Here is a 26849-nt window from a genome sequence, read left to right as displayed (position 1 = left end):
CCTGGCCATTCGCGTTACCTACTTTTCTTTCCTTCCTGCAATCTGGGTTGGAAAAGGGCTTGTCGCTCGGCTCCCTTAAAGGGCAAGTCTCGGCACTATCCGTGTTTTTTCAGAAGCGTCTAGCACGACTTTCTCAGGTGCGCACGTTCCTGCAGGGGGTTTGTCATATCGTCCCTCCGTACAGGCGGCCTTTAGATCCATGGGATCTAAACAGGGTACTAGTTGCTCTCCAGAAACCGCCCTTCGAGCCTCTGAGGGATGTTTCACTTTCTCGTCTCTCACAGAAAGTGGCCTTTCTAGTGGCGGTCACGTCTCTTCGGAGAGTGTCTGAGCTAGCAGCGCTGTCATCCAAGGCTCCCTTCCTGGTGTTCCACCAGGACAAGGTAGTGCTGCGCCCCATTCAGGAGTTTCTCCCTAAGGTGGTATCCTCTTTTCATCTTAATCAGGATATCTCCTTGCCTTTCTTTTGTCCTCATCCAGTTCATCGGTATGAAAAGGATTTACATTTGTTAGATCTGGTGAGAGCACTCAGAATCTACATTTCCCGCACGGCGCCCCTGCGCCGCTCTGATGCACTCTTTGTCCTTGTCGCTGGTAAGCGCAAAGGGTCGCAGGCTTCCAAAGCCACCCTGGCTCGATGGATCAAAGAACCAATTCTTGAAGCCTACCGTTCTGCTGGGCTTCCGGTTCCGTCAGGGCTGAAGGCCCACTCAACCAGAGCCGTGGGTGCGTCCTGGGCATTACGACACCAGGCTACGGCTCAACAGGTGTGCCAGGCAGCTACCTGGTCGAGTCTGCACACTTTCACCAAACATTATCAGGTGCATACCTATGCTTCGGCGGACACCAGCCTAGGTAGAAGAGTCCTGCAGGCGGCAGTTACCTCCCCGTAGGGGAAGGCTGTCTTGCAGCTCTAACATGAGGTATTTCTTTACCCACCCAGGGACTGCTTTTGGACGTCCCAATCGTCTGGGTCTCCCAATGGAGCGCCGAAGAAGAAGGGAATTTTGTTACTTACCGTAAATTCCTTTTCTTCTAGCTCCTATTGGGAGACCCAGCACCCGCCCTGTTGTCCTTCGGGATTGTTGGTTTTTTTCGGGTACACATGTTATTCATGTTGAACGGTTTTCAGTTCTCCGATGTTACTTCGGAGTGAATTTGTTTAAACCAGTTATTGGCTTTCCTCCTTCTTGCTTTAGCACTAAAACTGAGCAGCCCGTGATCCCACGGGGGGTGTATAGCCAGAAGGGGAGGGGCCTTACACTTTTTAGTGTAATGCTTTGTGTGGCCTCCGGAGGCAGTGCTATACACCCAATCGTCTGGGTCTCCCAATAGGAGCTAGAAGAAAAGGAATTTACGGTAAGTAACAAAATTCCCTTCTTTATGTTCTGCACAGTGGTCTTGACTCATATTTATATTATATTATAATATATATATTCATTAAAAATTTTGCAAGATTTTGATACATCATTTGAGAGGAGCTCTGAAAAAGGAGTTGCCCACTCTGTCAAGACAGTCAGAGAATTAGCTTATGGTATCTCAATACACAGTGGAACAAAGGCGCTAGTGCTAAACTTCTAATGAAAATCAATTGCAAAAGTTATATTTTAGCCCCGAATTGATGCATGTAAGTTAAAAAAAAAAAAAAAAAAAAAAAAATCCAGCCATTTATTCCCCAATAACCATAAAGATAGTCAGTGCCCCCCCAAAACTTCCATTAAACTGCTAGTACAATCATATAAAAATCATGCCGGTACTACAGAATGTGCTGGCCAGAAAAAAAACCCCATTTAATATATAAATCGGGGCTGCAGCTGAGCATGCACTAACACTGTGTGCACACCACACCACTGGATTCTCTTAGTGTCAGTGTGCAATAAAATAATAGTTTTAATATGTAAATTGGTGCCATTCTCCCCCTCACTTAGCTTGGGGTGCACTGCCCCTTAACTTGATGGCTTGCACACTTGCCCAGAGTAAGCACTTATTTAACCGATTCAGGATGCACACTGACTGTGCCCAAAGCCCAGCAGTGTACACAGTGTTAGTGCGCTCTTTTTCCCTCACAGTTAGGATTGAAGAGCTTTGATTTACAGAAATAACTTTTTATTCTGGACCTTTAAAGCCATAAAACATATTACGGCTTGATCTTTGTATGTACTGGCAGATTAATCGGAGTTTTGGGGGAGACAGACTCTTTAATACCTGTTTCTGGATGAGCTGGTGCCGGTTTTCAGATTGTTTTGCTGTTTCCACCAATGATAGGATAACGTCTCCTTTTCTTTCCCCTCCAGATATAGTTTTCCCTGCGTTAGATATTCTCCGGTTAGCCATCAAGAATCCCACTGTGAATGAAATGTTCTGCAGTGAAAGAGAAGGGAGTGCGTTCACCAACTACCTCTTCCAGATCATGCGGCCCGCGGGCAGACAGGCCAATCAGCTGCTGGCTCTTCGGACATTATGCAATTGTTTTTCAGATGACGCAGGTGCGAAGTTCATGATGTCACAAAGAGACGCCGTAATAACAAAGTCCATTGAACTCAAATCTGTGTCCAATAAGAACGTCCACATCGCCCTGGCCACGCTGGTCCTCAACTATGCCACCCGTTTACATAGGGTAGAAGACTTAGAAGGGAAAGCCCAAGTGCTGTCCGCCATCAGTACGGTCCTGGAAGTCGTGCACGACCTGGAAGCTGCGTTCAGACTCCTCGTGGCCCTTGGGACGCTCATCAGTGATGATTCCAATGCTGTGCAGTTAGCCAAGTCCCTGGGGGTGGACTCTCAGATTAAGAAATACATGTCTGTCACAGAACCAGCCAAAGTTAGCGAGTGCTGCAGGTTACTTCTAACTACGCTCTAAGCTTGTCCCCATTACCACCTCTGGAGAAAGGCACACCTGCAGCAGATTTCTTTTTTACCATAACATGCCATGAATACACTGAATGCTGTGGATTGAATGCTGAAAGTTTGTCTTGTCTTTAAAATATAAATTTACTTAAATACATTTTTGCACTGAATATATGTTGTAAATATCTTTTATTTCTTAATCATGAAATCGTATAGCAATGCAATATTAGAGGGTCATTGTCACCAGTGATAAGTACCAAAGCTGGCACTAATAGTAGGCTGCCACTGTATATAGGGATGATGCCATCTCCAAGATCCTATCCCAATATGGAGTAGGTATAATAATAAATGCCTTCAATTAGAAATGTAGTATAGTTTTCCTGATTCACTTACCTCATGTTCAGGGCATTGCACCGAACATTTACTGACTTGGGTATCCATGGTTACCACCACTAGCATCTAACAGTCACAAAATATGTGGTGGTAACCACAGCTACCTAAGGTCCTGCAATGCCCTGCACATGAGGTAAGCAACATAGTAAATCAGAAGAACTATACTACATTTCTAATTGGAGATATTTGCTTATATTATACCTACTAAATATTGGGATAGCATCTTGGAAGATAGGAAAACTCCTTTAAAAAGTTTACCTACACTTCACTCATTTCAGTATGTGAAATGTGACAAAATTCCCTGCAGCTTGGTAGGTGGTCCGGACCCCCCCCACCCCGGTCACCCACTGTTCAGGAGGTGGAAGCACTCTGTCCTGCATGTGCGTGCGCCCAGGCTTAATAGGAAGGGTAATGCACTCTTCCAACCCCAGTATAATAAGAATACTGCAGTTGTATTATCCAAGTAATCAGCATGGTATATGAGATTTATACACCAACTTCTAGCATGTCTGTGCAATTGTGACCCCTTCCAAAGGGCAACTACCTAGTAGAGTACCTAATCTGCATTGCATGAGGCCACTATAATACATATAATAGCACCCTTGCATTACTTTTATATGTTAATTCATCTTTTAAAATACATTAAAGGAATTCTCAGGGCATCTAGTATTGATGAGCTATCCTCGGGATAGGTCATCAGCATGAGAAAGGTGGTGGTCTAATAGCTGGAACCCCCATGATCTGCTGTTATCTGCCCTGGCTACATGTAAATACTGTGCAGAGCTGAACAGCATTCATTCAATGCCCAGGCACTGTTACTATTCCAGGTCAGGAGCCAATCTGCAGTACTCTGCAGGGGCAGCTAGCAGAGCTGTGCGGTATCTGCTCTATGTAGAGAGCTGCCAGGGCCAATTACAGCTGTGTGCAGGGGGCGCTGGACCTGCTGTAATATTTATACTCCATCCTAACGATACATCATCTGCAGTGATGAGTGAGCACTACCATGTTCAGTACTCGGAATGTGCAGCTGAATGCTTGGACTCGTGTGCTGAGTATAATGGAAGTCAATGGTGAACTCCAGCATTTTTCCAAAAGATTTCCTGGGAAAATGCTCAAATGCCCCATTGACTTCCATTATACTCGAGTCTTTCCAATCCGAGCATTTAACGGCTTAAAAGTACTGAATATGGTAGTGCACGCTCATCACTAGTCATCAATATTAAAGGGAACCTGTCACCTAGAATATGCGATCTGACCTATCAGCAGACACGTGTGCCCTAATTACACCTCCCTACCCATCCCTGTGTTGTAAAATTGTATAATATGAAAGTAATAAACGTTTTATTACCTTCATATTTCGTATGTAAATAGCAGGCAATGTGGTCACGGGATGGCGTCTTGCCCTATAGACGTCTGCATATTTCCGTGGTATCACGCCCCTGTGACGTCCCCGCGCACATTGCAGCAGGCTTCTCTTCCGGGTGTTCAATCACCGGCCTCAGACACGCACTGCGCATGCGTCTGAAACTGACTTTACTTTCATATTATACAATTTTACAACACAGGGATGGGTAGGGAGGTGTAATTAGGGCACATATGCATCTGCTGATAGGTCAGAACGCATATTCTAGGTGACAGGTTCCCTTTAAATGCCAAGACAGCTGCTTTAATCCTTAAACAGCAAACTCATCCTGCCCAGATACGCGGCTCATTAGAAGCATTAAAAAGGTTATCGCACAAACTTCACTACATTTCTGTTGGATCACACAATTGCAAATATAATAATAATTTCTAAAATGCTCCTGTCTAGATAATTACATGACCCGATTCTGGCCCCTGGTAATCCTTATATTCGCCTCCTCATCAGCCTGCGAGCCATATGCATCCCCTTAGGCTCCATTGTGCAGCTCTTGGGCCTCTGAGACAATCAAGTCATGGGGCCACCAGCGCTTTTTTTGAGACTAAGGTTCATATCGCCTGAACCAGCCACTTTCCTGACAGGAGCTGGTCACCTGCATAAAAACACATGAAGCTGACCCGCTCCAGTCAGGAGAGCAGGCGGCCGGTCCAGGAGATGCGATCCTCGCACGAGACAAGTGTGCCCCAGCCTGAATGTGCATTCTCACACATTTAATTGAAATGTATTGTGGTGCCAACTCTGCACCGCAATACTCATACCAGGCACTGGCCTATCTGTCATGACCACGCCTGACATCCCTGCTATACGCTGCCCTGGCTGAGGAAGAGGATGATGATCACTCAGGGCATGAGGACAGGTGAGAAGGATCTATGTATTTAAAAAATGGCAGAATATGGGACATTATGGCAGGAAAGCTGGTACCAGATGATTGGGGCGGGGGGGCCGGCGTCAAGTGTTAGACTCCCACCAATCTAATGCCGAACTAAAAAAAGGTCATCACTATGAAAGTAATGGACATCCCTTTTAATTGTTGGCCAAGCCCCCTAAGGCATAAAGGTGATCTGTATCACACACATTCTGAATGTCGTACTATTCTCTTAGCACTGCTTCCAATGGAGAATCCTGTTCCTTACAGAGGCACCGTCAGGTCTGCATCTGTACATAGTGTAGCTGTATACAACCTCAAACTGTGCACTATAGAACTGCATATATAGAGCTGAAATTAAACTCCACACCTTAGTCACTGGGTGATAATGCCCCATTTATTCATGAACAGTATTCAGCATGTACACAAAGTGATGGCTTCTCACAGATGAAAGGAGTAAGAAATGATATCTGGCCCACGAATGAGCGCCTCCTTCTGCACACCCAGGGGCGTCTGCAGGTTAGACACCTGGAAATTATGGCCCTCTATGTCACAGGCGTTAAACCGCTCAGCAGAGACTGCGACACGCTGGTAAAGTGTGAACGTGACCGGAAGACCCGCAGAGGCAAGAAGGCTGCGAAGAAAGTGTAGGCGAAGACTGGAGCGGATTTTCTGATGGGCATCAGAGCTATGATGTGCCAGAGCTCGTGGGGAGGCCGGATCAAAACCACGGCCAGAGGGGGACGGTGGCCGGGGCAGACGAAGGATGGGAACCTGAGGAAGAAGTGGGGGTTCCTAAGAGAAAAGCAAACAGTGTCAGCACAGAAGGAAATAAATGAGAAATACCTGTATGTAAGTGATAATTCCATTCCTGAGCACCATAGGTGGGCCACACGTCCATCGCTGTGATAGCGTCACTTATGAGTGTACACTGCACACGGTAAGTGTCTCCAAATGCACAGAGGAAAATATCACCACATTGTGCATGTAAAAGGCTGCATTGTGTAGTCTTCAAATAAATGGGCCTCAATGGGGTATTATATGGCCAAATAGGAGGGGGCCTATAGGGTTACGGAACCACATTACAGCTACATAACCAGAAAGTTGTATGGATCCAGAAAACTACTCTCCTCTTCTAGATAAAGACTTTTTCATCTACCATGCCATCAGACACTTTGGTACTCAGTAGTGACATAGCGAGGGGTAGAAGGCAGAGGGCACCTGGGGCAATTGCCCAATGTCTATAGGGGAGTAAAAGGGCTCCACTGCACTTAGCCACTTCTGGATGGAGACTGTCCGCCAAGCAAGATGAGAAGACTCGGTATAATAAACTCAACTTTTTCATCTTGCTCGCTGCCTATGCAGAGTGCAGCAGCCATTGACCAACTCATCTCCATTGCTGCGCTCTGCACAGGCAGAGAAGATAATGAGTCATGTAGACTGCCTCTCTTCTCAATTGTCATTTTGTGAGAAGAGGAATGGAGACCTATTAGGAAAGCTGACACAAATAAAAAAAAAAAAATTCAACAAAAACAAGAAAAAAATAAAATACATGTTACGATTCTCCATATCTAAATAAAGCAATAATATAGTTACATATAAAGAAAAGTTATTAAACACGTACAACTATTTTTTCAATGTTAAGTCTTATTTCAGCAAAAAAAAAATCCGACCTTACATGTGTTTAGAGAATAAGGGGTGCAATACCGAATGGGGATCATGGCACACTGGCACAAAATACTTGCCGTGGCCCCATAACCCACGCTGTCACTGGCATTGATACAATCACACACTGGCACTATGGCGATCCAGGCATCAGAGACTCTCACATATGGATAATGAAGTCACATCCTTAGCACTGTCAGTCACAGACGGCACGCGGACGGCACAGTAACGCAATCGGTGTGGTGTCCGTACTCTTCATCACGGACCCGCACACTTGTGTGGGTAATTTTGATCTGTGTCCATGCAAAAATCAGAGACGTCAGTTTTTGGACACATGGTTCACAAATAAAACCACAGAAATGTGAACAGCGCCACAGATTAGAATAAGTGACGAGAGTCCGCCTGCATGGGGCCAGGGGAGATTTGGTGGAGGTCAGGGTCATTCGCACCCAATATCGGAGCTCCACATCTGTCGGAGTGTTTGGGCCATGTCAACAGGGGTGCTGAGTACAACAATCACACCTAGCACCTTGCAAAGCCAGATATTCGGTAAGAAGCCGCCATATAAAAGGATTACCAGGAACAATGCTGGTCTCACCCAGCCACAGGACTGAGGCACACAGCCAATTACTAACCACCACTGCAGGGACTATGGCCAGCACCGAGGCACACAGCCCATTACTAACCACCACTGCAGGGACTATGGCCAGCCACAGGACTAAGGCACACAGCCCATTACTAACCACCACTGCAGGGACTATGGCCAGTCGCAGGACAGAGGTACACAGCCCAATACTAACCACCACTGAAGGGACTATGGCCAGCCACAGGACTGAGGCACACAGCCCATTACTAACCACCACTGCAGGGACTATGGCCAGCACCAGGACTGAGGCACACAGCCCATTACTAACCACCACTGCAGGGACTATGGCCAGTCGCAGGACAGAGGTACACAGCCCAATACTAACCACCACTGAAGGGACTATGGCCAGCCACAGGACTAAGGCACACAGCCCATTACTAACCATCACTGCAGGGACTATGGCCAGCACCAGGACTGAGGCACACAGCCCATTACTAACCACCACTGCAGGGACTATGGCCAGTCGCAGGACAGAGGTACACAGCCCAATACTAACCACCACTGAAGGGACTATGGCCAGCCACAGGACTGAGGCACACAGCTCATTACTAACCACCACTGCAGGGACTATGGCCAGCCACAGGACTGAGGCACACAGCTCATTACTAACCACCACTGCAGGGATTATGGCCAGCCACAGGACTGAGGCACACAGCCCATTACTAACCACCACTGCAGGGACTATGGCCAGCACCAGGACTGAGGCACACAGCCCATTACTAACCACCACTGCAGGGACTATGGCCAGCACCAGGACTGAGGCACACAGCCCATTACTAACCACCACTGAAGGGACTATGGCCAGCCACAGGACTAAGGCACACAGCCCATTACTAACCACCACTGCAGGGACTATGGCCAGCACCAGGACTGAGGCACACAGCTCATTACTAACCACCACTGCAGGGACTATGGCCAGCACCAGGACTGAGGCACACAGCCCATTACTAACCACCACTGCAGGGACTATGGCCAGCACCAGGACTGAGGCACACAGCCCATTACTAACCACCACTGCAGGGACTATGGCCAGCCACAGGACTAAGGCACACAGCCCATTACTAACCACCACTGCAGGGACTATGGCCAGCACCAGGACTGAGGCACACAGCCCATTACTAACCACCACTGCAGGGACTATGGCCAGTCGCAGGACAGAGGTACACAGCCCAATACTAACCACCACTGAAGGGACTATGGCCAGCCACAGGACTGAGGCACACAGCCCATTACTAACCACCACTGCAGGGACTATGGCCAGTCGCAGGACAGAGGTACACAGCCCAATACTAACCACCACTGAAGGGACTATGGCCAGCCACAGGACTGAGGCACACAGCCCATTACTAACCACCACTGAAGGGACTATGGCCAGCCACAGGACTGAGGCACACAGCCCATTACTAACCACCACTGAAGGGACTATGGCCAGCCACAGGACTAAGGCACACAGCCCATTACTAACCACCACTGCAGGGACTATGGCCAGCACCAGGACTGAGGCACACAGCCCATTACTAACCACCACTGAAGGGACTATGGCCAGCCACAGGACTAAGGCACACAGCCCATTACTAACCACCACTGCAGGGACTATGGCCAGCACCAGGACTGAGGCACACAGCCCATTACTAACCACCACTGCAGGGACTATGGCCAGCCACAGGACTAAGGCACACAGCCCATTACTAACCACCACTGCAGGGACTATGGCCAGCACCAGGACTGAGGCACACAGCCCATTACTAACCACCACTGCAGGGACTATGGCCAGTCGCAGGACAGAGGTACACAGCCCAATACTAACCACCACTGAAGGGACTATGGCCAGACACAGGACTGAGACACACAGCCCATTACTAACCACCACTGAAGGGACTATGGCCAGCCACAGGACTGAGGCACACAGCCCATTACTAACCACCACTGCAGGGACTATGGCCAGCCACAGGACTTAGGGTATGTGCGCACGTTGCTTTTTACCTGCTTTTTACCTGCTTTTTTGCTGCTTTTTCTTCTGCGCTGTTTAATGCCAAAATGGATGTGTTCTTCTATTCAAGCAAAGTCTATGGGAATTTGGGTTTCTTGTTCACACTATGTTGTTCAAAATGCTGCCTTTTTGTGGCAGAACTTTGGTCAAAAACTCAGCTTTTCAAAGAAGCAACATGTCAATTGTTTTTGCCATTTGGGTTTTGCACTGCAAAGCTGAGTTTTTGACCAAAGTTCTGCCACAAAAAGGCAGCATTTTGAACAACAAAGTGTGAACAAGAAACCCAAATTCCCATAGACTTTGCTTGAATAGAAGAACACATCCATTTTGGCATTAAACAGCGCAGAAGAAAAAGCAGCAAAAAAGCAGGTAAAAAGCAGGTAAAAAGCAACGTGCGCACATACCCTAAGGCACACAGCCCATTACTAACCACCACTGCAGGGACTATGGCCAGCACCAGGACTGAGGCACACAGCCCATTACTAACCACCACTGCAGGGACTATGGCCAGTCGCAGGACAGAGGTACACAGCCCAATACTAACCAACACTGAAGGGACTATGGCCAGCCACAGGACTGAGGCACACAGCCCATTACTAACCACCACTGCAGGGACTATGGCCAGTCGCAGGACAGAGGTACACAGCCCAATACTAACCACCACTGAAGGGACTATGGCCAGCCACAGGACTGAGGCACACAGCTCATTACTAACCACCACTGCAGGGACTATGGCCAGCCACAGGACTGAGGCACACAGCTCATAACTAACAACCACTGCAGGGACTATGGCCAGCCACAGGACTGAGGCACACAGCCCATTACTAACCACCACTGCAGGGACTATGGCCAGCACCAGGACTGAGGCACACAGCCCATTACTAACCACCACTGCAGGGACTATGGCCAGCCACAGGACTGAGGCACACAGCCCATTACTAACCACCACTGCAGGGACTATGGCCAGCCACAGGACTGAGGCACACAGCCCATTACTAACCACCACTGCAGGGACTATGGCCAGCCACAGGACTGAGGCACACAGCTCATTACTAACCACCACTGCAGGGACTATGACCAGCCACAGGAATGAGGCACACAGCCCATTACTAACCACCACTGCAGGGACTATGGCCAGCCACAGGACTGAGGCACACAGCTCATTACTAACCACCACTGCAGGGACTATGGCCAGCCACAGGACTGAGGCACACAGCCCATTACTAACCACCACTGCAGGGACTATGGCCAGCCACAGGACTGAGGCACACAGCTCATTACTAACCACCACTGCAGGGACTATGGCCAGTCGCAGGACAGAGGTACACAGCCCAATACTAACCACCACTGAAGGGACTATGGCCAGCCACAGGACTGAGGCACACAGCCCATTACTAACCACCACTGAAGGGACTATGGCCAGCCACAGGACTGAGGCACACAGCCCATTACTAACCCCCACTGCAGGGACTATGGCCAGCCACAGGACTGAGACACACAGCCCATTACTAACCACCACTGCAGGGACTATGGCCAGCACCAGGACTGAGGCACACAGCCCATTACTAACCACCACTGCAGGGATTATGGCCAGCACCAGGACTGAGGCACACAGCCCATTACTAACCATCACTGAAGGGACTATGGCCAGCACCAGGACTAAGGCACACAGCCCAATACTAACCACCACTGCAGGGACTATGGCGAGCACCAGGACTGAGGCACACAGCCCATTACTAACCATCACTGCAGGGACTATGGCCACCCACAGGACTGAGGCACACAGCCCATTACTAACCACCACTGCAGGGACTATGGCCAGCCACAGGACTGAGGCACACAGCCCATTACTAACCACCACTGCAGGGACTATGGCCAGCACCAGGACTGAGGCACACAGCCCATTACTAACCATCACTGCAGGGACTATGGCCACCCACAGGACTGAGGCACACAGCCCATTACTAACCACCACTGCAGGGACTATGGCCAGCCACAGGACTGAGGCACACAGCCCATTACTAACCACCACTGCAGGGACTATGGCCAGCCACAGGACTGAGGCACACAGCCCATTACTAACCACCACTGAAGGGACTATGGCCAGCCACAGGACTGAGGCACACAGCTCATTACTAACCACCACTGCAGGGATTATGGCCAGCCACAGGACTGAGGCACACAGCCCATTACTAACCACCACTGCAGGGACTATGGCCAGCCACAGGACTGAGGCACACAGCCCATTACTAACCACCACTGCAGGGACTATGGCCAGCCACAGGACTGAGGCACACAGCTCATTACTAACCACCACTGCAGGGACTATGACCAGCCACAGGAATGAGGCACACAGCCCATTACTAACCACCACTGCAGGGACTATGGCCAGCCACAGGACTGAGGCACACAGCTCATTACTAACCACCACTGCAGGGACTATGGCCAGCCACAGGACTGAGGCACACAGCCCATTACTAACCATCACTGAAGGGACTATGGCCAGCACCAGGACTAAGGCACACAGCCCAATACTAACCACCACTGCAGGGACTATGGCGAGCACCAGGACTGAGGCACACAGCCCATTACTAACCATCACTGCAGGGACTATGGCCACCCACAGGACTGAGGCACACAGCCCATTACTAACCACCACTGCAGGGACTATGGCCAGCCACAGGACTGAGGCACACAGCCCATTACTAACCACCACTGCAGGGACTATGGCCAGCACCAGGACTGAGGCACACAGCCCATTACTAACCATCACTGCAGGGACTATGGCCACCCACAGGACTGAGGCACACAGCCCATTACTAACCACCACTGCAGGGACTATGGCCAGCCACAGGACTGAGGCACACAGCCCATTACTAACCACCACTGCAGGGACTATGGCCAGCCACAGGACTGAGGCACACAGCCCATTACTAACCACCACTGAAGGGACTATGGCCAGCCACAGGACTGAGGCACACAGCCCATTACTAACCACCACTGCAGGGACTATGGCCAGCACCAGGACTGAGGCACACAGCCCATTACTAACCACCACTGCAGGGACTATGGCCAGCCACAGGACTGAGGCACACAGCCCATTACTAACCACCACTGCAGGGACTATGGCCAGCCACAGGACAGAGGTACACAGCCCAATACTAACCACCACTGAAGGGACTATGGCCAGCCACAGGACTGAGGCACACAGCCCAATACTAACCACCACTGAAGGGACTATGGCCAGCCACAGGACAGAGGTACACAGCCCAATACTAACCACCACTGAAGGGACTATGGCCAGCCACAGGAATGAGGCACACAGCTCATTACTAACCACCACTGCAGGGACTATGGCCAGCACCAGGACTAAGGCACACAGCCTCCAGGGCAGGGACTATGTTCAGCCCATTACTAACCACCAGTGCAGGAACTATGGCCATGGCCAGGCCCAGGAGCGAGGCACACAGCTCATTACTAACCACTAGGGCAGGCACTATGGGAATGCCCCACCACATACCAGCACCCTGGCCTCCATGCAGCCATATACTCACTCTCTTCTCACCCATGCTCGAGTCACGTGATCTGCGAGCGACTTCCGGATCACCAGAAATGGCGCTCACCCGTTGCTTTCCTCCACACCTTCAGTTTTTCCTCAGTCACAACACAGCCATAGCAAGCGTCAGTATTCCCTCACAATGCCCCTTGTGTAGTGCTTGTTACAAGCTTCTAGTTTATCATGCCCTCACTTTACATGGTTCCTCCGACTTCAACATCATAAGCGTCACTGCGTGGCTTGTGTACGGAACCTCGTGAGGGACATGTGACTGCTTTCAGCGCTGTGATTGGTGGGAAGGAGTTCACTGTTCTGTACAGTGTCATGTGGGAAGCTCCTTGTTTTCCTGTGTAGTGGTCCCCCGAGGCAAGGTGTACTGTACACAGCGGTGTCACTGTACGGGCAGCCATGACCGGAGGCAAGAAGAGCTCCAAGGAGAAGAAGAAGAGGAGGAGGTCCGCGTCCTGTGAGCACGGCTCTCAGGTGGAGAGGAAACGGAGGAGCACGGAGTCCAGCCAGCAGGTGCTCCCTCTATGCCCCTAGGTGCATTCATCTGTGCATTGTACATAGTGATGGCAAACCGTACAGTGATTCCTGGGCATCCATGGCCGTGCTCTGTGTGTACTGGTCCTCAGAGCACCATACACTCATTCCTGGGAAATCTATGGCCGTGCTCTGTGTGTACTGGTCCTCAGAGCACCATGCCCTCATTCCTGGGAAATCCATGGCCGTGCCCTGTGTGTACTGGTCCTCAGAGCACCATACACTCATTCCTGGGAGATCTATGGCCGTGCTCTGTGTGTACTGGTCCTCAGAGCACCATACACTCATTCCTGGGAAATCCATGGCCGTGCCCTGTGTGTACTGGTCCTCAGAGCACCATGCAGTCATTCCTGGGAAATCCATGGCCGTGCTCTGTGTGTACTGGTCCTCAGAGCACCATGCCCTCATTCCTGGGAAATCCATGGCCGTGCCCTGTGTGTACTGGTCCTCAGAGCACCATGCCCTCATTCCTGGGAAATCCATGGCCATGCTCTGTGTGTACTGGTCCTCAGAGCACCATGCACTCATTCCTGGGAAATCCATGGCCGTGCTCTGTGTGTACTGGTCCTCAGACCACCGTGCCCTCATTCCTGGGAAATCCATGGCCGTGCTCTGTGTGTACTGGTCCTCAGACCACCATGCCCTCATTCCTGGGAAATCCATGGCCGTGCTCTGTGTGTACTGGTCCTCAGAGCACCATACACTCATTCCTGGGAGATCTATGGCCGTGCTCTGTGTGTACTGGTCCTCAGAGCACCGTACACTCATTCCTGGGAAATCCATGGCCGTGCCCTGTGTGTACTGGTCCTCAGAGCACCGTGCCCTCATTCCTGGGAAATCCATGGCCGTGCTCTGTGTGTACTGGTCCTCAGACCACCGTGCCCTCATTCCTGGGAAATCCATGGCCGTGCTCTGTGTACACTGGTCCTCAGAGCACCGTACACTCATTCCTGGGAGATCTATGGCCGTGCTCTGTGTGTACTGGTCCTCAGAGCACCGTACACTCATTCCTGGGAGATCTATGGCCGTGCTCTGTGTGTACTGGTCCTCAGAGCACCGTACACTCATTCCTGGGAGATCTATGGCCGTGCTCTGTGTGTACTGGTCCTCAGAGCACCGTACACTCATTCCTGGGAAATCCATGGCCGTGCTCTGTGTGTACTGGTCCTCAGAGCACCGTACACTCATTCCTGGGAAATCCATGGCCGTGCTCTGTGTGTACTGGTCCTCAGAGCACCGTACACTCATTCCTGGGAAATCCATGGCCGTGCTCTGTGTGTACTGGTCCTCAGAGCACCGTGCCCTCATTCCTGGGAAATCCATGGCCGTGCTCTGTGTGTACTGGTCCTCAGAGCACCGTGCCCTCATTCCTGGGAAATCCATGGCCGTGCTCTGTGTGTACTGGTCCTCAGAGCACCGTGCCCTCATTCCTGGGAAATCCATGGCCGTGCTCTGTGTGTACTGGTCCTCAGAGCACCATGCCCTCATTCCTGGGAAATCCATGGCCGTGCTCTGTGTGTACTGGTCCTCAGAGCACCGTACACTCATTCCTGGGAGATCTATGGCCGTGCTCTGTGTGTACTGGTCCTCAGAGCACCGTACACTCATTCCTGGGAGATCTATGGCCGTGCTCTGTGTGTACTGGTCCTCAGAGCACCGTACACTCATTCCTGGGAGATCTATGGCCGTGCTCTGTGTGTACTGGTCCTCAGAGCACCGTACACTCATTCCTGGGTAATCCATGGCCGTGCCCTGTATGTACTGGTCCTCAGAGCACCGTACACTCATTCCTGGGTAATCCATGGCCGTGCTCTGTGTGTACTGGTCCTCAGAGCACCGTACACTCATTCCTGGGTAATCCATGGCCGTGCCCTGTGTGTACTGGTCCTCAGAGCACCGTCCAGTCATTCCTGGGAAATCCATGGCCGTGCCCTGTGTGTACTGGTCTTCAGAGCACCATACACTCATTCCTGGGAAATCCATGGCCGTGCCCTGTGTGTACTGGTCCTCAGAGCACCGTACACTCATTCCTGGGAAATCCATGGCCGTGCCCTGTGTGTACTGGTCCTCAGAGCACCGTGCCCTCATTCCTGGGAAATCCATGGCCGTGCCCTGTATGTACTGGTCCTCAGAGCACCGTGCCCTCATTCCTGGGAAATCCATGGCCGTGCCCTGTGTGTACTGGTCCTCAGAGCACCGTGCCCTCATTCCTGGGAAATCCATGGCCGTGTCCTGTATGTACTGGTCCTCAGAGCACCATACAGTCATTCCTGGGCATCCATGGCCGTGTTCTGTGTGTACTGGTCCTCAGAGCACCATGCTCTCATTCCTGGGAAATCCATGGCCGTGCCCTGTGTGTACTGGTCCTCAGAGCACCATTCACTCATTCCTGGGAAATCCATGGCCGTGCCCTGTGTGTACTGGTCCTCAGAGCACCGTGCCCTCATTCCTGGGAAATCCATGGCTGTGCTCTGTGTGTATTGGTCCTCAGAGCACCATGCAGTAATTCCTGGAAATCCATGGCTGTGCTCTGTGTGTACTGGTCCTCAGAGCACCATGCAGTAATTCCTGGAAATCCATGGCCGTGCCCTGTGTGTACTGGTCCTCAGAGCACCATACACTCATTCCTGGGAGATCTATGGCAGTGCTCTGTGTGTACTGGTCCTCAGAGCACCGTACAGTCATTCCTGGGATATCCATGGCCGTGCCCTGTGTGTACTGGTCCTCAGAGCACCATGCAGTAATTCCTGGAAATCCATGGCCGTGCCCTGTATGTACTGGCCCTCAGAGCACCATGCCCTCATTCCTGGGAAATCCATGGCCGTGCCCTGTGTGTACTGGTCCTCAGAGCACCATGCAGTAATTCCTGGAAATCCATGGCCGTGCCCTGTGTGTACTGGTCCTCAGAGCACCGTGCCCTCCTTCCTGGGAAATCCATGGCCGTGCCCTGTATGTACTGGCCCTCAGAGCACCATGCCCCCATTCCTGGGAAATCCATGGCCGTGCCCTGTGTGTACTGGTCCTCAGAGCACCATGCCCTCATTCCTGGGAAATCCATGGCTGTGCTCTGTGTGTACTGGTCCTCAGAGCACCATTCACTCATTCCTGGGAAATCCATGGCCGTGCCCTGTGTGTACTGGTCCTCAGAGCACCGTGCCCTCATTCCTGGGAAATCCATGGCTGTGCTCTGTGTACTGGTCCTCAGAGCACCGTGCAGTAATTCCTGGAAGTCCATGGCTGTGCTCTGTGTGTACTGGTCCTCAGAGCACCATACACTCATTCCTGGGAGATCTATGGCAGTGCTCTGTGTGTACTGGTCCTCAGAGCACCGTACAGTCAATCCTGGTAAATCCATGGCCGTGCTCTGTGTGTACTGGTCCTCAGATCTCTCGTTCCTGGGGAAATCCATGGCTGTGCCCTGTGTGTACTGGTCCTCAGAGCACCATGCCCTCATTCCTGAGAAATCCATGGCTGTGCTCTGTGTGTACTGGCCCTCAGAGCACCATGCCCTCATTCCTGGGAAATCCATGGCCGTGCTCTGTGTACACTGGTCCTCAGAGCACCGTACAGTCATTCCTGGGAAATCCATGGCCGTGCTCTGTGTACACTGGTCCTCAGAGCACCGTACAGTTATTCCTGGGAAATCCTTGGCCGTGCTCTGTGTGTACTGGTCCTCAGAGCACCATGCCCTCATTCCTGGGAAATGCATGGCCGTGCCCTGTGTGTACTGGTCCTCAGAGCACCGTGCCCTCATTCCTGGGAAATCCATGGCCGTGGCCTGTGTGTACTGGTCCTCAGAGCACCATGCAGTAATTCCTGGAGAAATCCATGGCCGTGCTCTGTGTGTACTGGCCCTCAGAGCACCATGCCCTCATTCCTGGGAAATCCATGGCCGTGCTCTGTGTACACTGGTCCTCAGAGCACCATGCCCTCATTCCTGGGAAATCCATGGCCGTGCCCTGTGTGTACTGGTCCTCAGAGCACCATGCCCTCATTCCTGGAGAAATCCATGGCCGTGCCCTGTGTGTACTGGCCCTCAGAGCACCATGCAGTAATCCCTGGAAATCCATGGCCGTGCTCTGTGTGTACTGGTCCTCAGAGCACCATGCAGTAATCCCTGGAAATCCGTGGCAGTGCTCTGTGTGTACTGGTCCTCAGAGCACCGTACAGTGATTCCTGGGAAATCCATGGCCGTGCTCTGTGTGTACTGGTCCTCAGAGCGCCACGCAGTAATTCCTGGAAATCCATGGCCGTGCTCTGTGTGTACTGGTCCTCAGAGCACCATGCCCTCATACCTGGGAAATCCATGGCCGTGCTCTGTGTGTACTGGTCCTCAGAGCACCATGCAGTAATTCCTGGAAATCCATGGCCGTGCTCTGTGTGTAGTGGTCCTCAGAGCACCATGCAGTAATTCCTGGAAATCCATGGCCGTGCTCTGTGTGTACTGGTCCTCAGAGCACCATGCCCTCATACCTGGGAAATCCATGGCCGTGCTCTGTGTGTACTGGTCCTCAGAGCACCATGCAGTAATTCCTGGAAATCCATGGCCGTGCCCTGTGTGTACTGGTCCTCAGAGCACCGTGCCCTCATTCCTGGAAATCCATGGCCGTGCCCTGTGTGTACTGGTCCTCAGAGCACCGTACCCTCATTCCTGGGAAATCCATGGCTGTGCTCTGTGTGTACTGGTCCTCAGAGCACCATGCAGTAATTCCTGGAAATCCATGGCTGTGCTCTGTGTGTACTGGTCCTCAGAGCACCATACACTCATTCCTGGGAGATCTATGGCAGTGCTCTGTGTGTACTGGTCCTCAGAGCACCGTACAGTCATTCCTGGGATATCCATGGCCGTGCCCTGTGTGTACTGGTCCTCAGAGCACCATGCAGTAATTCCTGGAAATCCATAGCCGTGCTCTGTGTGTACTGGTCCTCAGAGCACCATGCCCTCATTCCTGAGAAATCCATGGCTGTGCTCTGTGTGTACTGGCCCTCAGAGCACCATGCCCTCATTCCTGGGAAATCCATGGCCGTGCTCTGTGTACACTGGTCCTCAGAGCACCATGCCCTCATTCCTGGGAAATCCATGGCCGTGCCCTGTGTGTACTGGTCCTCAGAGCACCGTGCCCTCATTCCTGGAGAAATCCATGGCCGTGCTCTGTGTGTACTGGTCCTCAGAGCGCCATGCAGTCATTCCTGGAGAAATCCATGGCCGTGCCCTGTGTGTACTGGTCCTCAGAGCACCATGCAGTAATCCCTGGAAATCCGTGGCAGTGCTCTGTGTGTACTGGTCCTCAGAGCACCGTACAGTGATTCCTGGGAAATCCATGGCCGTGCTCTGTGTGTACTGGTCCTCAGAGCACCATGCAGTAATTCCTGGAAATCCATGGCCGTGCTCTGTGTGTACTGGTCCTCAGAGCACCGTGCCCTCATTCCTGGAAATCCATGGCCGTGCCCTGTGTGTACTGGTCCTCAGAGCACCGTGCCCTCATTCCTGGGAAATCCATGGCCGTGCCCTGTGTGTACTGGTCCTCAGAGCACCATGCAGTAATTCCTGGAAATCCATGGCCGTGCTCTGTGTGTACTGGTCCTCAGAGCACCGTGCCCTCATTCCTGGGAAATCCATGGCTGTGCTCTGTGTGTACTGGTCCTCAGAGCACCGTACACTCATTCCTGGGAAATCCATGGCTGTGCTCTGTGTGTATTGGTCCTCAGAGCACCATGCCCTCATTCCTGGGAAATCCATGGCTGTGCTCTGTGTGTACTGGTCCTCAGAGCACCGTACACTCATTCCTGGGAAATCCATGGCCGTGCCCTGTGTGTACTGGTCCTCAGAGCACCGTGCCCTCATTCCTGGGAAATCCATGGCCGTGCCCTGTATGTACTGGTCCTCAGAGCACCATGCAGTAATTCCTGGAAATCCATGGCCATGCTCTGTGTGTACTGGTCCTCAGAGCACCATGCAGTAATTCCTGGAAATCCATGGCCGTGCCCTGTGTACTGGTCCTCAGAGCACCGTGCCCTCATTCCTGGAAATCCATGGCCGTGCCCTGTGTGTACTGGTCCTCAGAGCACCGTACCCTCATTCCTGGGAAATCCATGGCTGTGCTCTGTGTGTACTGGTCCTCAGAGCACCATGCAGTAATTCCTGGAAATCCATGGCTGTGCTCTGTGTGTACTGGTCCTCAGAGCACCGTGTCATTGCGATTAAGACAGATATGCAGCTAATAGATGTATAGAAAATGAAATCCATTCACTGACCGCAAGTGATATTGTAATGGTGGGGGAGTATGATACAAAATATGTTAGACGTTGTTCACACTTGTGTACATTGCTCAGTATAGTGAATCCGTAGCGGATAGCAGGAATAGATCATCACAACCAAATAATAGATAAGTTACTGCTATCTTATACCCGAGTATATAAACCTGTAGAGAAATCCAAGAGTTTGTAGCACATATTCAGATTTAACTGTATACGTTTATTGAATATTTAAACATATAGTACAGTTATTGCAGCTCTGTATATAATGAGGCGATAAAGAGCAAATTAGCAAAAGGAGAGGGGAAATCTTGAGACACAGTAGACTGTCTCACTTAGGCGACTGTAGCGTGGGGCAATTGGTGGAGTCGCACGGGGGCTCATTTGTACCACAAAGCAGGTGGAATTTTTCATTTTTCTGAGATTATTGGACTGAAAAGGGCCCAAGGGCCCAATGTTTGTACAGGGATCCTTTTCTGTCTGTTTCCACCAGAGGACCATAGTAATAGTAAAGTGCATAACAATAAATGCACATATCATAGATGGTAATTTGCAATTCCTGTTAAATAATATAGATTTTTGTGTAAGAAACCTTCATACATGTCACATGACCCTCGACTCTGCTCTATCCTTTAAGCCACACATCCAAGCCCTCTTCAACTCATGCCGTTTACAACTCAAAAATATCTCCCGGATCCGTGCTTTCCTTAACCAAGAATCAGCAAAAACATTAGTGCATGCCCTCACCATCTCCCGCCTCGACTACTGCAACCTCCTGCTCTCTGGCCTCCCTTCCAACACTCTTGCACCCCTCCAATCTATCCTAAACTCTGCGACCCGCTTAATCCACCTCTCCCCTCGCTACTCCCCAGCCTCGCCACTCTGCCAATCCCTTCACTGGCTTCCCATCACCCAACGACTCCAGTTCAAAACATTAACAATGACTTACAAAGCCATGCACAACCTGTCTCCTCCCTACATCTGTGACCTAGTCTCCCGGTACCTACCTGCACGCAACCTCAGATCCTCACAAGATCTCCTCCTCTGCTCTTCTCTTATCTCTTCTTCCCACAATCACATACAATATTTCTCCCGTGCGTCCCCCATACCCTGGAACGCTCTACCTCAGCACATCAAACTCTCCCCTATCGTGGAAAGCTTCAAGAGGAACCTCAAGACCCACCTCTTCCAACAAGCCTACAACCTACAATAGCCCTCAGTCCAGTAGACCACTGCGCAAGCAGCTCTGTCCTCACCTATTGTACCATCACCCATTCCCTGTAGACTGAGCCCTCGCGGGCAGGGTCCACTCTCCTATACCAGTCTGTTTTGTACTGTTAATGATTGTTGTACGTATACCCTCTTTCACTTGTAAAGCGCCATGGAATAAATGGTGCTATAATAATAATAATAATAATAATAATGACTAAGTTAAGTGGATGTGATTGTAGGATACAAGCTGTGATAAAATCTAGAACGTCAAATAGCAGCAAGCCATGCCCCCTCCCAATAGTACCTTGGGACATCCTGGTCACCAGATGAGACACACCCCTGAGGAAACCATATCTTCCGGGGTGAAACGCCTCATCTGGTGGGTGTTATAGTGATCGGACCTCCAGGGATCAGATACTTTTCACCTGTTTTGTGGATCAGGGGAAACTTGTGTAAGGGTTTGCTCACACTCGCGTATAAATATGAGAGCAATCCGATAGAAAATCTTATTGTCCTCAGACCAATGTTATTCAATGAGGAAGCCCTGTATTCTGCCTAAGGAAAAAAATCACAGCATGCTGAGTATGGGCGCTTAAACCGGCTGAGACTTGCCAATGCAAGGCTGTATGGGTGCGACAAAGAAAACGGACAGCACACTGATCATCCATATGCCATCCTTTTTGATGGATACATAACCATTCTGCAGTACTGAATACTGCAAATGGTCCTGTAAATGATTGTAGAATATTAGGTACTGTAAAGTGTGTCATAGGGATGCTAGATGAGAAAAAAATCACACTCGCATATGGAATACAAAATGGATTTCACTCATCCAACTTTTCTGGATGAATATTGGAGCGATTTATTATACGCATACCCTTAGCCATACATACTGAAAGATGAATGTTTCTTCTCTGTCCTCAAAATTTCCAAGATTCTTATCGGCCCCGTTTTTAAAGACATCCATTCTTTTCCAGTCCGGCTTCTTCTCTATAAAGAGCTATAGAAAGTTCCCAGTGTAATGTTGGAGTCGTTATATTTTAAGCTTTGCTTTCATCCTCATTTTAGTATTACATTATTTAAGCATAGGTTCAAATATAGCGTTTTATGGAACGGCACGGTCAGCCCAGGTTGTCACCTGTCCTGGTCTTGTAAAGTTTAGGTTTTCCTTCCAGATATATTCCATGAGTAACTTTTTAGAGCCTTTTCTGGTGGTTCATAATGGACTTCTCCCATGAAGGTAAAAAAGTGTCTTCCTTCTATTAGCGCCATGGCAAATAATGACTACCGGTTCTGAGAATCGAGTACAGCGTTGTATTAAGTAATCTCCATGTAACACAACATAGTTAAGCAGCTAGACATCTACCAGACACTTAAAGAAGGGGATGCAGTTATTTCTCAGTTTTTCGATTTCTTCTTCTCTGACCTACAGCGTTGACAGTCTCTCTAGATGTAGGTAGTCATACATTATGATGGACCTTTATTATTTATCTTTCTCAGGATCCAGAACTGTCTGCTCCGTTCACTGTAACAAAGGAAGAAGATGTTGAAGAGCTGAGTGATATAGAAGAGGGAGGCCTGGACCTGAGCGTGCCACTGAAGCCTATAAGCTTTTACATTGCTGACCGGAAGGAGATGCTTGAACACTGCTTCCGAGTCCTTGGGGATAAGAAACTAAAGAAAATGCTCCCAGATATGCTGAAGGTATGGAATATACTACTGGGAATATGCCACCATTTATAGGTCCAGGATGGGATGTTATCAGCTCCTACAATTGTCTGCTGACAGGTCCACTTGCTAATAGCAGGAGTTAGGACTCAGTGAAACGTTAGCATTCATCTCTGCTTCAGCTGTCTTATGTCAATTAACTTTCTATCAGCTTCTCTCAATGTTCTATTGAAGCAGATAAGTCAGTCAGCATGGGACCGTGGTCATAAGATGTCCTGGCGAACCAGCAAGCAGAGCCAAATCCTAGGCTGGGTCCACACGGGGACTACTGCGATCGTCGCATGACACTCGGCTCACACTGGCAGCACAGCAGAGTCGAGTGTCATGCGAGTGTCACTGCGACTGAGGTCCGACTGTGCGATCAGACCTCAGCTGCGAGGGGCGGGCTGGCACTCAGGAGGGGCAAGCTGGCTCTGAGGAGGTGAGGGAGGGATTTATCTCCCTCTCCTCTGCTGCCGGCTATTGCCATTCTTGCCCTGCACTCGTGGTACACCGGTGTACTGCGAGTGCTGTGCGTTTTTTTTTTTTCTTGCGCATTCCAGTCGCAGCATGCTGCAATTTGTTTTCTCAGTCCAATTAGGGCTGAGAAAATAATCGCTCATGGGTGCTGGCACATAGGCTAATATTGGTCCGAGGGGAATGCAATGTTTTTTTTCCAGCACCCATGACGGCACCACGAATGTAAGGGTGCCGTCATGGGTTTAGAAAAAACACATTACCGGTAAGTAATTACGTATTTTTCCAGCACCCATGACGGCACCCTTACATTTGTGGTGCCGTCATGGGTTCAGAAAAAACACATTACCGGTAAGTAATTATGTATATCTCATTGCACTCGCTCCGATTTTCATGCCGTGTGTCTTACTGTGTATATTACACACTGTGAGGATTCGGCAAGTTGCAGAAATTTGCTGCATAGCCCCTTTTAAAGTACTACTTTGTTTGGAGCTAAATACTGCTCACATAACAACCCATGCTATAAAATTACAATATTATTAATCCTACACAGAAACCGCTATTAAACCAAAAGAAAAAATAAACAAAGCAGTTTACCAGCGACATTATCTAGGTGGTGATAGTTCCATGGGACACCAGTAGTGGTGGTGCTTGCAATTTATTTGGGTGTGGACAACGTGCATGCATGTGTGGTACATACAGTGGAACCTTGGTTAACGAGAACAATTCGTTCTGGGAGTGTGCTTGTTAACCAAGTTACTCGTTCAGCAAAGCAAGATTTCCCATAGGAAATGCAGATAATTCTTTCCACAACTTGTTAAATGTCCCATCCTGGTCCCCTATTGTGCCATTCCACACATGCACAAACACGCACACATATTATGCACACCTTACCTTCCGTTCCATCGCCGGTATCCTGGGACTTGCTGTTCACTAGTACGGGCTGTGTATCTGGTAACCATCGCGACGAGGAAGGAACTTCCACTGCCAGAGTGCTGACGTCAAAGGCAGGAGCCGCTTGCCTCTGATTGGTCAGCGCGCTGTCTTTGAGTAGCGTCTGACAGCTGAAGTTCCTGCCTCGTCGCTATGGTTGCCGATACACATCCTGGAGCTGCGAACTACAGGACCCAGGAGGCCGGCGATGGAACGGAAGGTACACATATGCTCACCTTACCTTACCTTCCGTTCCATCGCCGGCCTCTTGGATCTTGTAGTTCGCCGTGAGGATTCCTGCCTCGTCGCGATGTACCGGCGGAGTACAAGAACCATGAGGCCGGCGATGGAACGGAAGGTAAGGTGAGCATAATACTGTATGTGTGTGCGTTTGTGCGTGCTTGTGTGTGTTTGTGTGGACTGCAAGAGCGGGTCAGAGCGCGGTGGATGTATGGAACCGGAAGTGTGCGCGGGGTATTTTGCTCGTACAGCAAAGCTTTCTCGTAAACCGAGTTACAAATTTACAGAAAGCTTTGCTTGTTAAGCGAAATTCTCGTTAAGTGGGTTACTCGTTAAGCGAGGTTACACTGTACTGTACTTTCCTTCAGCATAGGGGATGCTCCGGTGTGTCTGACCAGCCAGATCTCTGGAGTGATACGGTAATTTAGATGTGTAAGGCGACTTTCACACTGCATTTCCTCTCCCCATTCAGTGGTCCGGTCGGGATTTCCATCCATACCCCCCTCAAAACCGGTTTCGGACTATTGCACTGACGGAGCCACTGACTATGATGTTGTGGACTGAGTCACCATGTACTGTGTCTCGCACCATTTTCTGGCATATATATGCCTATTGGAGGCAGACACACAGACATAGTAATGGAGATGGATACTCAAGCTTGTTTTCACACAGGCAGATATAATGCTTCTAACAAGTGTCATTTGACAATGCAGCAGTTCAACCTGTGCTTGTTTCCATTCTCATGTAATGATCATGAGGGGTCCATGACATCAGTCGTCCCCATACAGTCTGCCTTATTGTCAGCAGCTCTCCCCTGCCTACACAAGTGATTATGCCAGCATAACATCCTTTTGATCACTTGGCATGTTTATCCAGGCAGTGATCAAGAGTGAACATTTGTTAACTGTGGCCCCTCAAAAAATGGCATTTAGAACAATCTGGAATTATGGGCTGGCAGGGCGCATTAGGTGTCCACTGTCACCAGTAGGCCTTCACCAAATGCTTATGTTAGACACCAGAAGCCCCCTGTCAGAAGAGGGAGACTCTAGTAGGGGATTTAGTAGGTCCTTTTAGGTTATGACTGCCTCACAGTAATGCAGAACCCCTATTAATGGATTTTCATATACAGTGTATAATATGGGTTTACTTTAATGAGGTTGTTCAAAACTGAACAGTCCCTGATTAATAAATTCAGTTTGCCATAGAAAATAAAATCAATGTATTCTCAGTTCCTTAGCGGCACAAATCCAGCAATGTTGCGTTGCTGTTCGTAGTGGGTGCCGTGACGTTGTCGTCACATGACCACTGCAGCTGATTAGTGCCCTCTGAGTGGACACCCGCACTTACAAAATAGAATAGGCTGTAGCCGATCAGTGCCTGCATATTGATTGTTTTCACCAGACCCATGCAATGTCATGTCATCAGCTGAGAGCAGCGGTGCCATCATCACTGGAACGGCGCTGCTGCTGGAGTGCAGTATACATTTTTTATGGGTTCCTGAAATGATTAAGCAGCAGTTCTCCAGTACTGGACAACCCATTTAATATACATCAAGCTATAGTTACTTGAACTTTGTGCTCTCTGTATGTTCTACATCTGCAAAATGTATTTATTTTGTAATTGATATTGTAGGACTTATCTCTCGATGAGATCAAACAACTTTGTCTTGAGCAGGTGGAAATGGATACTGATGAAAATTTGTTGCGGATCCTTCAGGGTAAGGCAAGCACGTGATATATTGTCTTGTAGTGATGGTTTATATAGCTTTTCCCCACCTTCTGAGACTGCTGCTTCTAGTTAAAAGAAGAGTGCATGCTGCTTAATTGTGCATTGTCTTCTCCGCTAAACGAGGGTTAGGATCCCTAAGGGCATAAGGCACCAATTAAATGTGCACCCTGAAAATAGCTCAACAGCAGGAAGCCCCAAAGGAACAATCACTATAAGGAACCCAAGGCATCACCAAAGCACAGCTGAGTTCCAGAAATGTCAGAGATATTCAGTAAATGACACCTGAAATATATCATTTAATTTAAATAGAACACAAATGCCAAGTTTTACATTATAAATGACAAGTTTTACCTTCACCCCTGGGGTATTCAG

The 26849-nt window shown here is 49.8% G+C and overlaps 3 protein-coding genes across 6 annotated transcripts in view; 2 read left to right on the top strand and 1 right to left on the bottom strand.

Moving 5' to 3' along the window:
- PLAA (phospholipase A2 activating protein) overlaps positions 1-3017 on the top strand; it is an 84094-nt gene extending 81077 nt beyond the window's left edge. For both annotated transcript variants that reach the window (XM_075316832.1, XM_075316838.1), the window contains exon 14: positions 2295-3017. In XM_075316832.1, the coding sequence (XP_075172947.1) occupies positions 2295-2860 (566 nt within the window). In that variant the 3' untranslated portion in view covers positions 2861-3017. The remainder of the gene's footprint in view (positions 1-2294) is intronic.
- Positions 3018-5900: 2883 nt separating this feature from the next.
- On the bottom strand, positions 5901-13661 carry GEMIN7 (gem nuclear organelle associated protein 7). 2 transcript variants are annotated; one of them, XM_075316812.1, is made up of 2 exons: positions 13576-13661; positions 5901-6320 (listed from the first exon to the last, which is right to left on the bottom strand). In XM_075316812.1, exons 1-2 carry the CDS (start codon positions 13603-13605, stop codon positions 5967-5969), a joined length of 384 nt encoding a protein of 127 aa, XP_075172927.1. In that variant the 5' UTR covers positions 13606-13661; the 3' UTR covers positions 5901-5966. The 2 variants fall into 2 exon arrangements, with proteins under 2 accessions (XP_075172927.1, XP_075172935.1); XM_075316820.1 differs by lacking the exon at positions 13576-13661 and adding an exon at positions 13381-13457.
- CAAP1 (caspase activity and apoptosis inhibitor 1) overlaps positions 13662-26849 on the top strand; it is a 72048-nt gene continuing 58860 nt past the window's right edge. The window contains exons 1-3 of one of the 2 annotated variants that reach the window (XM_075316795.1): positions 13662-13904; positions 22893-23096; positions 26382-26466. In XM_075316795.1, coding sequence (XP_075172910.1) covers positions 13791-13904; positions 22893-23096; positions 26382-26466 — 403 coding nt within the window. In that variant the 5' untranslated portion in view covers positions 13662-13790. The remainder of the gene's footprint in view (positions 13905-22892; positions 23097-26381; positions 26467-26849) is intronic. The other variant, XM_075316801.1, reaches the window with a different exon arrangement.

The sequence above is a fragment of the Anomaloglossus baeobatrachus genome, chromosome 1 (genome assembly GCF_048569485.1).
Source record: "Anomaloglossus baeobatrachus isolate aAnoBae1 chromosome 1, aAnoBae1.hap1, whole genome shotgun sequence".
NCBI classification, from domain to species: domain Eukaryota; kingdom Metazoa; phylum Chordata; class Amphibia; order Anura; family Aromobatidae; genus Anomaloglossus; species Anomaloglossus baeobatrachus.
This window is presented reverse-complemented; position numbering and strand designations above follow the sequence as displayed.